The 11,705-nt window shown below is 50.6% G+C and overlaps 1 protein-coding gene across 4 annotated transcripts in view; it reads right to left on the bottom strand.

Annotated features, from left to right (window-relative positions):
- Positions 1–206: 206 nt before the first annotated feature.
- DLG5 (discs large MAGUK scaffold protein 5) overlaps positions 207–11,705 on the bottom strand; it is a 117,185-nt gene continuing 105,686 nt past the window's right edge. For all 4 annotated transcript variants that reach the window (XM_059169790.1, XM_059169791.1, XM_059169792.1 and 1 more), the window contains 5 exons: positions 6,430–6,573; positions 6,086–6,213; positions 4,801–4,910; positions 4,073–4,182; positions 207–1,999 (listed from right to left, as the gene is read on the bottom strand). In XM_059169790.1, the coding sequence (XP_059025773.1) occupies positions 1,896–1,999; positions 4,073–4,182; positions 4,801–4,910; positions 6,086–6,213; positions 6,430–6,573 (596 nt within the window). In that variant the 3' untranslated portion in view covers positions 207–1,895. The remainder of the gene's footprint in view (positions 2,000–4,072; positions 4,183–4,800; positions 4,911–6,085; positions 6,214–6,429; positions 6,574–11,705) is intronic.

The raw sequence follows: 11,705 nt of genomic DNA, 5'->3' as shown, positions 1-11,705 counted from the left end.
GGGGAGGTTAGAGTCAGAGGTGCTAATGCAGCAGGGGAAAGGGGCTCCAGGGGATCATGAGGCTGGAAAGGACATCTCACGTCAGCCAGTTGCAGCTACCTGCTACAGAGGGGAGGAAAGCCATCTCACACATTTAGGAATACAAGAGAGGCGAGGGGTGGGGAACTGATGGAAAATCAAAAGACTGCTATCTCCATGACAACCAGTTACAGAAATTGACCTTTATTTATTGTACTAAAGTCTGTTTAACTTTTGATACAAAGTAAGGTTTTAGTACAGAAAATCCCAGTCTGTCAGAACAGTACCTGTGCACACTGTACCGTCACAGTCCCGCTCGGGCTGCCGCTTGCAGGAACAGCCTTCGGGCCCTGAGGAGGGCCTCAGCCCACCGTCTGTCCTACTTGTCTGAGCTAGAAGAAGGCGCGTACCTGTGAGACCAAGGGCAGCACGGAGGACTGACACGTGTCTCTTTGAACAACTGTGCAAGAAAATAGATCCCTTTTTTAAAAATGTCAGTTTGGCTAAACTACAATCTAGTGTCTAGAATTACAAAGAATAAAATGAAATCAAAGATTTCTTGCTAGCAAAATGAAATGTTAAGAACAGTATTAAAATATAGGTCCTACCCCAGTGTCGCTTACACGGAGCCCAGTACAGTACCTATTATTAATAGGACGCACAGTTTAAGGAGGAACCACATCAAATCTTCAGCCAGAGACATCCAGCATCAGAAGTGCAAAAAAACAAAACAAAACAAGAACCCAAAAACAAAAACCCCAAAGACGCCCTCATGGGGTCCTATTTCTGCCGGGAGTGCTGTCACCGGGACTAAGAGGATCCCCAGCTTCTCTCTACATGTCTGAAAGCGAGGACACTCCTCGTTATGCTTCATCTAAGAGCTCTCGGTTCCAAGTCTGAGACATGAGTGTCTTCCTATCAGAGAGAGGTGATGTACCTGCCCCAGCCTATGGAGTTTAAGAATTACCCTGCAAAAATTGCACTGATAAAGCGGTCATTATTTACAGAACCTAAAGAAGACCCAGTGGCATGTGCCAGCCCTCGGTTTACACCCCGCCCAGAACCACAGTGTGGCGGCGAGCCCAGGGAGCCCAGATGGCCCAGGGAGAAGGCAGACGTAACGATCGCAGACAGAGTAGAAATGAGAGGACACGGAAGGGGGGACAGAAAGCCTGAGCGACAAGCTTGCGAGACGCCAAAATGGCCTTCCTGGTGCAGGAAGGGAGAACACAGCCGCTGGTGCCTCAGCCCCACAAAGGCACTGGTCCTGTGGCCACCACGTCTGAGCCCCTGCAGTCACCATGACCTGCCAGGAGAGGTGCCGCTGAGAAGCAGGAAGTTTGTCGAAGCTCTGGTCCCACCGACGAGAACCTTCCAGAGCAACGTGGCCACTGCCGAGGTTCCAGAGTCATTTTGCTGAAAGCAGGAACAAAATGCAACACCAAAACAAAACGGGAGGGTGACGGGGTGGGGGGCAGGGCTGGGCACCGACAGCACGGGGCCGTTCAAGTAAACATAAACAACCAATACTTAGAAAAGGCTTGTAAACTTGTGATCTGAAAGGTTCTCTGCAGCATCTCTGATCGGCTGGCTAAGGTAAGGGTGGTGTTGAACCCCTCTATCAAAAGTCTTCTGTGTTTTTTACTTTGTCTTAAAGCACATGTGTGAGAGGAACACAGTCTTCGGTCTGGGGCCCAGATCCCGGTCCCCTGTGGCCCTCGGTCTACAGAGGAGGTGTTTCTGGAGTCCGTGTGCGTGGATCCTTCCCTTGCGTGCTTATATACAGATAGACGTGTACTTTGCAACCACTGAGCAGGAGCCGGGCCAGGCGTGCGCGTGGGCAGCCAAGCCACAGCCACCCCCAGCATGGCCTTCTTCTACAGTGGACAGGCTGGAATCCACAGGACTTTACTTTGTTCCTGATTGACCATTGCCAAGATCTGAGTGCAAATGCTCGACAGGGCTCCTCCCTGGATGACCCCTGCAAAAGAGCCCCCAAAGACACACATCATTGAGCTCAGAGCCAGACCCTGGGTTCAAGGCAAAATAATACATCTGTTACTCTTTCTGGTTTTCTGCCTGTTCGGAGCTACTTGGCCTGCCTTCCTCACGCTCTTCCATCAGCAAGAAATTGGGGAAGAAAAAGAAGAGTTGAGTACAAATAACTTTGGCTCTTTAATCTGTCCCTCTGCTCAGCTGTTCAGTAAGTCACTGACAACGTGGGCTCAAATGAAGGCTGGTGTCAAATTTTGCCGGGCTTCACGGGTGCTCGTAATAGGAACGACCAGGATTTAACCGCTTGCATTAGCTGCACGCCCCCCGCCCCCAACCCCGCACGCCCTGGGATGGGTCTGCCCCCTCCTGCAAGGGGAGTCCGGCACCCTGGAAGGCAGTCTGGGCTTGTGTTGTGACGGTCCAAACAGCAGCTGGAGTCTCCAGGAAACAAGAACGCGTGCCAGGGCATCCCAGAGCCCAGTGAAGATTCCCAGGCAAGATGATGACACGTCCCCAGTTATGGCCCGGCCCTGCTCTGCAGGCTTTTACCACCACAGGCCCTGAAGACACTAGCCCGGGCTCTCCGTGTGCCCCAGGGAACGGTGCCAGTAGACAAAACATGCCCGGCCGCTTGCCACAAGGTAGGGACAGGAACAGACAGGGAGCCCTTAGAAACTGCTGTGGAAATGTGCCGAGAGGGGCACCCGGATGGCTCAGTCGGTTACGTGGCTGCCTTCAGCTCAGAGGGTCTGAGTCCCACAGCGTGCTCCCTGCTCCTCCCTCTGCCCCTCACCCCGCTCGTGTGCACTCTCACTCTCTCTCTCTCAAATAAACTCTTAAAAAATAAATTTTTCGGGCGCCTGGGTGGCTCAGTGGGTTGAGCCGCTGCCTTCGGCTCAGGTCATGATCTCAGGGTCCTGGGATCGAGTCCCGCATCGGGCTCTCTGCTCAGTAGGGAGCCTGCTTCCTTCCCTTCCCCTCTCTCTGCCTGCCTCTCTGCCTACTGTGATCTCTCTCTGTCAAATAAATAAAATCTTAAAAAAAAAAAAAAAACTGAACTTTAAAATAATAATAATAATAATAATAATAATAATAAAAATAAATTTTTCAAGGGGCGCCTAGGTGGCTCAGTGGGTTAAGCCGCTGCCTTCAGCTCAGGTCATGATCCCAGGGTCCTGGGATCAAGCCCCGCATTGGGCTCTCTGCTCAGTGGGGAGTCTGCTTCTCCCTCTCTCTCTGCCTGCCTCTCTGCCTACTTGTGATCTCTGTCAAATAAATAAAACCTTTAAAAAATAAATAAATTTTTTTAAAAAGTGCTAACAGTAACTTTATGTTTGTTGAAACAAATAAAAAGTCAAAAGTTTGTAAGTTTTAGAGTTTTGAATTTTTCATTTCTCTAGTAAGTGTTAATACATTTGAGTAAATACTGGTTTATGACAGATTAGAAATGAAAACTCACACACGCATATGTAGAAGCTCCAAGATGGGGTTCTGAGGCCAACTGTTTTTGCATGAGAAGCAGGAAACGAGATCCTAACAGTCTGCACAAGTGAATTAAAATCACTGCTCCTGCCTCCGTGACCCCAGTGTGATTAAGCGCCTACTGATGACTGAGTTTAGCAGAGGGAGGAAGCCACAAGGCATGATGGCAGCCAACAGGCCAGAGCCGTGCTGCCTTCGGTTTGCTGTGCCTCAAAGACCACAAAGCTGTCGAGACTGCAGCTTTTCTTGGCCAAACCTCAGGGCTACACTGGACTGCACTTCACTACCCTTCACAGAAAGTGTGAAGACCAGCCAGCCACAGCCATCACCGCCGGGCCGCCTGCGCGGGACCGCCGGAGCCCTCCCGCACAGCACTGCTGCTGGGAGACAGACCTGCCACTGCGTGGGGAAAAACCTGGGGGACGAGGCCGGGGGACCTCCCTTGTCAGCCTGTAACACTCTGCTCACTGCCCCGCACTGGCCAGCAGGACAGCTTCGATGCCGGGGACCGTGGCAGCACCATGGGGCATCTGTCCGCGCTGCCTGCTCTTCCTCTCCGGCCCGGAGGCGCACCTACCTGTGAAGTACCGACTGTACTCCTGTTCGATCTTCTGAGCCGTCTCAAACTGCTCTTTGGAATGCCTCTGAGTCACCTTGTCCTTCAGGTAGATGGGGTCTCTCTGCTCCCTGTCGGACATCCAGAGAAGCAGTCTGAGTGTCTCACCTCCCCAGGCCCTTCTCTTTGCTTTGTCCGGAGTAACAGGGCCTCCGTCAACAGGGTCCCCCCGTGAAGCACAGCGACAGCCTGCGGGCCCCAGGGGGAGCTCTGCATGGTAGGGGGAATGGTGAGTACTCCAGTGTGTGTGTGTGGAAAGCAGCTGGCCCCTAGGTGCAGGCACCAGAAGCTTGGAAGCACAGAAGTGGTCAGCCCAACCAGCACAGAAGCTGGGGCTCAGGGAAAGCCAAGGCTCATCCACGTCCCAAGCTAGCTCCTGGCCGACTGGACCCAGCCAAGGCCACCTAGCTGCTTGTGTCCATGTGAGCCCTAAGCTGAGAGGCAGGAGAAGGAGAGAGAAGGCTGGGATGCCCAGGTAATGACGCAGGGAACCATGGCAGCAACCACATAGGGCCAAAGGCCAGTCGGGACGAGGACTGTGCCTGGTTAGCACTGCCTGAGTGAGCATGAGACCTTCTGGCCATCTCCTTCTTCCACGCCCACCCCCACTGCCCTGGTGTCTGAGTCAGCAGCCTTACCCCCAGCAAGCACCCCGAGCCCACCAAGCCCCCGAGGACCCAGTCACCTACTTGATGTGTTTGGCGCTCTTGTAGTGGATGAAGATGACGATGGGGTAGATATGCATGTGGTGCAGCCGCTCGATGGCATGGGGGGCGATGTCCAGGAGACAGTGCCGGTTCTAAAGGGGGTGTGTGGCCAGTCAGGGCCTGGGGATGGCCCTAAGGACACTGGAGCCCTGCCATAGATGGGACCCCCCTCCCGCAAACATTGCTCTACCTCCCTGCATCAATGAGCACATGAGGACCAGTCTAGCATGAAGACCACGTAGGGAACCCAGGGAGAGTGTCATCCCAGAAAAGCTCTCCCCACAAGCTGTCAACTCTGATGGTGGTGACAGCTAGGAGCCAGGGCACAGTAGGGTCTGGACGGCCTGCCTCGCGACTACCTTCCCTGCCTCTGACAAGACACAGGGAGCTTCTTAAAGCCCGACCCCAGCCCGGCCTCAGAAACCTCACCGCCGCCAGACTGAGCAAATGAAGATGGGGAGACCCAGTAGGACCTGCCTTGGGGAAGGGGCGTGCGTGTCTGCCTGGCTGTGACTAAAACATGTCTTGGGGACCCCTGAGCCTCCATGGAGTGTGAGCCAAAGAAAGACCACGGGCGCTCTGCACAGGGTTCTCCTTGATCCCCAAGAGCTCCACTGAGGGAGCCCAGGTGCCAGCCGGCTTTCTAACTCCCTGGGGCACATCCACACTCCCTGCTGCCAGAAGCCACCTCCCTCATTCAGTGAGGAGCAAAGCCAAGCCTTATGAGGTGAAGTGAGCAGCCCGAGAAGGACAGGGCCTGAGGTGTCCGCACTTGACAGCCGCTTTTCCAATACCCCTTACAGGTTTCCCCACTTTTTCTCACACTCCCCGGCAAATGGACCCCAGTATGTTCAAGAGCCTAAGGACGCAAGGAAACGGTTCTTAACCCTTTCAGGAGCAGGGCCCTGATGGAAACTGGGCACCCTGTCCCCAGAAAAAAGCACACATACAGTTCTGCACACACGCTGAGCAGGGCAAGACCCTGTCATAGAATCCGCCACATGGGGCTTTCCGAGAGCTCAGAGCTCTCACCAGATCCCAAATCCTCAGAGGGAGAGGGGTGACATGGGCACAGGATTAGTGCCCTTTTTATGACGGTGGAAACACAGAGAAGCAATGGGGCAAGCCCTGACAGAGGGTAACTTAGACTAAAATGACACGGGCGAGCGCACTGAAGGCCCAAGAGATGCACAGGGCAGAGGTCCAGAGCCGCAGGGGGTCCACACCCAAATGCTCTGACCCTACCCCTGGTCTAAGCAACAGGTACCTTTTCTGTGATCTCCTTTATGGAAGCCACTGTGGTCACATCGAAATGGCCACTCCTCCGCTTGTAGTCGACAAACAGGCAGTCTTTGACACCCCGCTCGATGGCCTGCTGAGAGGCCTTCATCACCTCTGCAAAGCACAGACACAGGAATGAGATGCCCCCGGCCCAGGGAGCCATCACAGCACATTCTGAGCAAGAACATTGTGCAGAAAACCTGTCCTCCTGTCCCTCCTTCTGGAGAAACACACTGATGTGAGCCACCCAGAAGGGCACTGAAACACCATGGGACCCAGCTCCAGGAGACGGGTGGACAGAACCCGGCTGGCAGTGAGAGTGCCCCTTACCAAGGGGGCATCTGCAGAACTTGCCGGGCGCCTCGTTCACCAGCATTTCCTTCACCACGTCCAGTAAAGGCCCCAGGATCAGGACAGGCCTCAGGGAGGTGCAGTCTACTTTCTGGACCCGCTGATAGGCGAGGCTCACGGAATCTGAGGGAGAGAGGGGCAGTGTCATGGGCGTGCACCCGGAGTAGAGGGAGGGAGGGAAAGAGGGAGGCAGGCAGGCCCGGGGCCCGCGGCTGCCCTGACCTTGCTTGCCCCAAGCAGCTCCGCCCCCTCGGTCCATAAATCCCGAGCCAGGCCAGGTGAGCAGCTCAGCAGGGCTCGCCTGGGACTTGGCTGGTGTAGCGGGAAGAGGCAGACCAGCGCACGCACGGTCACTCCTGCAGCCAGCACTAGTGTCCCTGCTCTGTGAACACCCAAGACAGCTGGTCTAGAGCAGTCATTCTGGCACTTCCTTCCCCTCAAATTCTTCCTCACGTGTCTCAGGCCTGCTCCCCTTGACCCCACTATCCATTGTCTGCTCTAGGCATGCAACTTGCCCTGCAGGCAGGTGTGCTCATGTGACCCCATGAGCAGAGGTGAAGCTCCCAACTCCTTGCCCTCCTCCCAGGGGCTAAAAAGGACAAGACCAGGGCTGCCCAGCCAGCCCTCACCCTGATGATGAGGACAACCTTTAGAAGCATGGCAGAGCTACAGGACCGATGGGACTGGGGTCCCTGGATGAACCCCAGGATAGAGCTGCCTTCCTGGGGCCACCAACCAGCTGGGATTTGATGGGGCAGAGAAATCACACTTCGGCTACTATTATCTGGTCTGGGTTACAGGAGTCACATCAATCTTGTGTGTGTAGTACATAACCCCGCCGCCCCCTGCACCACCACAGTCCCTGAATGAATAAACAAATCGTTGCCAAAAAAGGCAGCCCAACACCAGCACCTCCCCATACCAGTCACTGTGCTGGCATCTCAGAAACACTTCGGAAAGAATACAAAACACAGTCTCACCAGTGTCACAAGTCAGCAACTTGGGAAAAGCCCCAACGACCACACAAGTGCTCTCGACGCTTGTCCAGGTGACAGAGCCAGAGGTCCCAGGGAGCAGCAGGGGTTAGAGGCATGCGTGCTGGCCCCAAACATGAAGAGACCAGCAGGAGGCCCAGGAGGGGCATGACAGGAGCTGTCGCCCTGGCCGAGCCTGGCAGGCCAGTGGACTGAGGGCAGGGAGGGCTGGGGTGGCCTCTGGGGAAGGGTCAAGGGGAGGCTCAGCCCAGATGGCCTGCAAAGCAGCTGAACACCAAGGCCTGACTGGGGACGGGGCTGTGGGTGCACACGCGGCGGGGGGCCAGGTGCCGCTGGAGCTCCACTCGGACCAAGCTCATGGGCAGAACTGAGGGGGAAGTGAACGCAATCTCTCCCCTCCCTCACCCACACCTACACATGTATTCTTTTTTTTTAAGGCCTGATGATTATCCACGTACACCTCTGTGGCTTTCCACAGGGCACCTCGCAGCGGGCTGGCCAGGTGATCTGTTCCAGTTGGTGGGGCAGGCTCTGGGAGCCCCATCTACCATCCAGAATGTCTGTGCACTTCTGACCGAAGCCTCTGAGGAGTCTCAGGGCAAAGGACTTTCCAGAAGACAAACACATCCCCCTTTTGAAAACCGGAACATTACAAGTAAAGCCAAACAGCTCCTCTGACCCCTCTTCCCCCATCCGTCCTGGTCCCCAGCAGCTCCTCATCACCACTGTTAGAAGCTGGAAGGATGCCCTTCCAGACGCTGGTTATGCTCACATGTTGATTTTGACATTCTCAGGAAAGATTACAAAATCTGCTATATATGTATGTGTTCATTGAAAATGACATAACAACGTCAACATTCTGCACCTCCCTCTTCCGCTCCTGTTACGTTTCTAGAATGCACCCCTACTGATTCCTCCTGCTCTCCTGTATTCCTTCCGAACCTCCCACACACAAGTGCACTCTCTTCATCTCTTTCCCTCTGTATGGACACTAAGTCACGATGCCTCCAACTTATTTGAGCAAGAATCATATTCTCCCCTAACAACTATTAACACTCCACGCAGTGGGAGACCAATTTAGAAGATTCCTGTTCCTCCCTGAACAATCTGCTTCGTTGGAAGTCCTCATAATTACAGAATTAGAGAGCTACAGAGCATCTCACAAGTCATTAAATCCAACCAGCAAAAATATAAAACTCCCTGGGAAGGATAAATGTACATATAAATAGAGAATCTGGAAGTAACGTAATGTAGGTAGGTATGCAAATCACTTTAAATCTGGCGTAGGTATTTAAAAGGAACAGCATAAAAGTAATTATAAATCTATGCTAAAATATTACATTGATATAAAAGACGGTAATAGATGTCATCAACAACATCAAGGGGAGGAGGACACAGAGGTATAACACAGAATTTTTATAGGAGATTGAAATTAAGTTGTCATCAGTTTCAAATGGATTGTTACAGGAGTGCCTGGGTGGTTCAGTTAGTTAGGTGTCTGACTCTTAATCTCAGCTCAGGTCTTCACTTCGGGGTCATGAGTTCAAGCCCCATGCTGGGCTCAAGCATGGGACAATGCAGAGCATGGAGCTTACTTAATAAAAAATAATAAAATAAAATGGACTGTTGTAACTTTGAAATGCTTTATGCAATTGCACAGTAACCAAAAAGAAATATCTATGAAATATACACAAAGGGACATGAGAGAGGAATCAAAACCTGTCACTACAAAAAACAAACAAACAAACAAATGAACAAAAAACAAAGGGAGCCTGGGTGGCTCAGTGGGTTAAAGCCTCTGCCTTCAGCTCAGGTCATGATCCCAGGGTCCTGGGATCGAGACCCGCATCAGGCTCTCTGCTCAGCGGGAAGCCTGCTTTCCTTCCTCTCTCTCTGCCTGCCTCTCTGCCTACTTGTGATCTCTCTCTGTTAAATAAATAAACAAAACTTAAAAACAGCACAGCACAATAAGCAGCAAGGGAAGCAAGATGGACAAAAAAGCTGTAAGACATACAGAAAACAATTCCAGTGGCAGCAGTAAGTCCTCCCATATCAGTAATTACTTTAAATGTGAATGGATCAGCTCAACGGATGAATAAACAAGATCCAGCTACATGCGTCCAGGAGAGACTCACTTTGGATGGAAGGACACACACAGGCTAGTAGAAGGGAAAGAACAAGGACAGTTCATGCGATGAGGAATCTGATGAGAGCAGGGTGACCACAGTGAAAGCAGGCCAACTAGACCTTAAGGCAGAAGCTGTTGCAAGAGACAAAGGGCATTACATAATGATAAAAGGGTCAATTCTCCAGACAGATCCAACAATTACAAACACACATGCACCTCACACTAGAGCTCCCAACTGCGGGAGGCAAACGTCGAGAGAACTGAAGGGAGAAACAGAGAATTCACAATACTCAGAGGGATTTCGACACCCCTACTTTTGTTACCGATAAAACAGCCAGAAAATAAGGAAATACTACAGACCCAATGGCCTCACAGATGTGCACCCAGCATCCCAGCCAGCAACAGTAGAGGACATATTCTTCTCAAGCGCACACGGAGCATTCTCCAGGACAGACCACCTCCAGGACAGACCACCTGGTAAGCCACATAACAAACTTAACATTGAAGCTATACAAAGCATCTTTTCTGACCACAGTGGAAGGAAACTAGAATACAACAACAAAAGGGAAACAAGAAAATAAACCTATGTGGAAATTAAACAACTTAGTCTCCAACAACCAAGGGCTCAAAGAAAAAAAGCAGAGGGCATTTCAGAAAAGTTCTGGAGACAAATGAAGCCAAAAGCACAGGATATGGACACTTACGGGATGCAGCAAAAGCTGCATCCAGCTGCATCCACATCCAGGAGGAAAGTGTGTAGTGGTAAATGTGGATATTGAGAAAGAAGAAATCAACAACCCAACTTTACACTTGGAGGAATTGGGGGGGGGGGGGGGGAATGAACAAACTAAACCCAAAATTAGCAGAAGGAAGGAAGTAATGAAGAGCAGAGATAAATAAATAGAGAATAGAAAAACAATTAGAAAAGATCAATGAGGGGCGCCTGGGTGGCTCAGTGGGTTAAAGACTTTGCTTTCGGCTCAGGTCACAGTCTCAGGGTCCTGGGATCAAGCCCCACATCATCGGGCTCTCTGCTCAGCGGGGAGTCTGCTTCCTCCACTCTCTCTACCTGCCTCTCTGCCTGCTTGTAATCTCTATCAAATAAATAAATAAATAAATAAAATCTTTTAAAAAAAAAAGATTTAGAAAAGATCAATGAAAAAATCAACGAAACCAAGAGTTGGTTTTTCGAAAAGATCAAAATTAGCAAACTCTTAGCTAGACTAATGAAGAAAAATGGACAGACTTAAATCACTGAAATAAGAAGGGCCATGATAACCAATTCCACAGAAATGAAAACAAATTCCATAGAAAAAAATTTTTTTTTCTAGAAAAAATTCTAAATTTCTAAAAATTTCTAAAATTTTTCTAGAAAAAGTTTTTTCTATGAAAAAAATTCCACAGAAAATTTATAGCAAATTACCTCGAACAATTACATGTAAACAAATCAGACAACCTGATTAATAATAATAAATAATAAATTCCTAGAAACACAGAATGTATCATGACTACATCATGAAGAAATTAAAAAAAAAAATCTGAACAGAGCTACACCAAGTAAGGAGACAGAAAGTAACAGAAAAACTTCTTCACAAGAAAAAGCTCAGGGCGCCTGGGTGGCTCAGTGGGTTAAGCCGCTGCCTTCGGCTCAGGTCATGATCTCAGGGTCCTGGGATCGAGTCCCACATCGGGCTCTCTGCTCAGCAGGGGGCCTGCTTCCCTTCCTCTCTCTCTCTGATCTCTTCCCTTCCTCTCTCTCCTACTGTGATCTCTCTCTGTCAAATAAATAAATAAAATCTTTAAAAAAAAAAAAAAAGAAAAAGCTCAGAACAAGATGGCTTCTTCACCAGAGAATTCTACCTAACACTTAAAAAAAAAAAAAATTAGTACTGGTCCTCTTAAAGCTCTTCCAGAAATTGAAGAAGAGGGGACACTTCCAAACTCATCCCAAGACATAATAATAAAACAACAGACGAATATCCCTGATGAACAAAGATGCAAAAATCCTCAACAAAATACCAGCAAACTGAATTCAGCAGCAAATGAAAAGGATCATATGCCACGGCCAAGTGGGATTTATACCTGGAATGCAAGGATGGTTCTTAACATACAGAAATCAATCTATGTCTTAC

The sequence above is a fragment of the Mustela lutreola genome, chromosome 4 (assembly GCF_030435805.1).
Source record: "Mustela lutreola isolate mMusLut2 chromosome 4, mMusLut2.pri, whole genome shotgun sequence".
Classification (NCBI taxonomy): Eukaryota; Metazoa; Chordata; class Mammalia; order Carnivora; family Mustelidae; genus Mustela; species Mustela lutreola.
The sequence above is the reverse complement of the archived record's forward strand: the minus strand, read 5'-3'. Positions and strand labels throughout refer to the sequence as shown.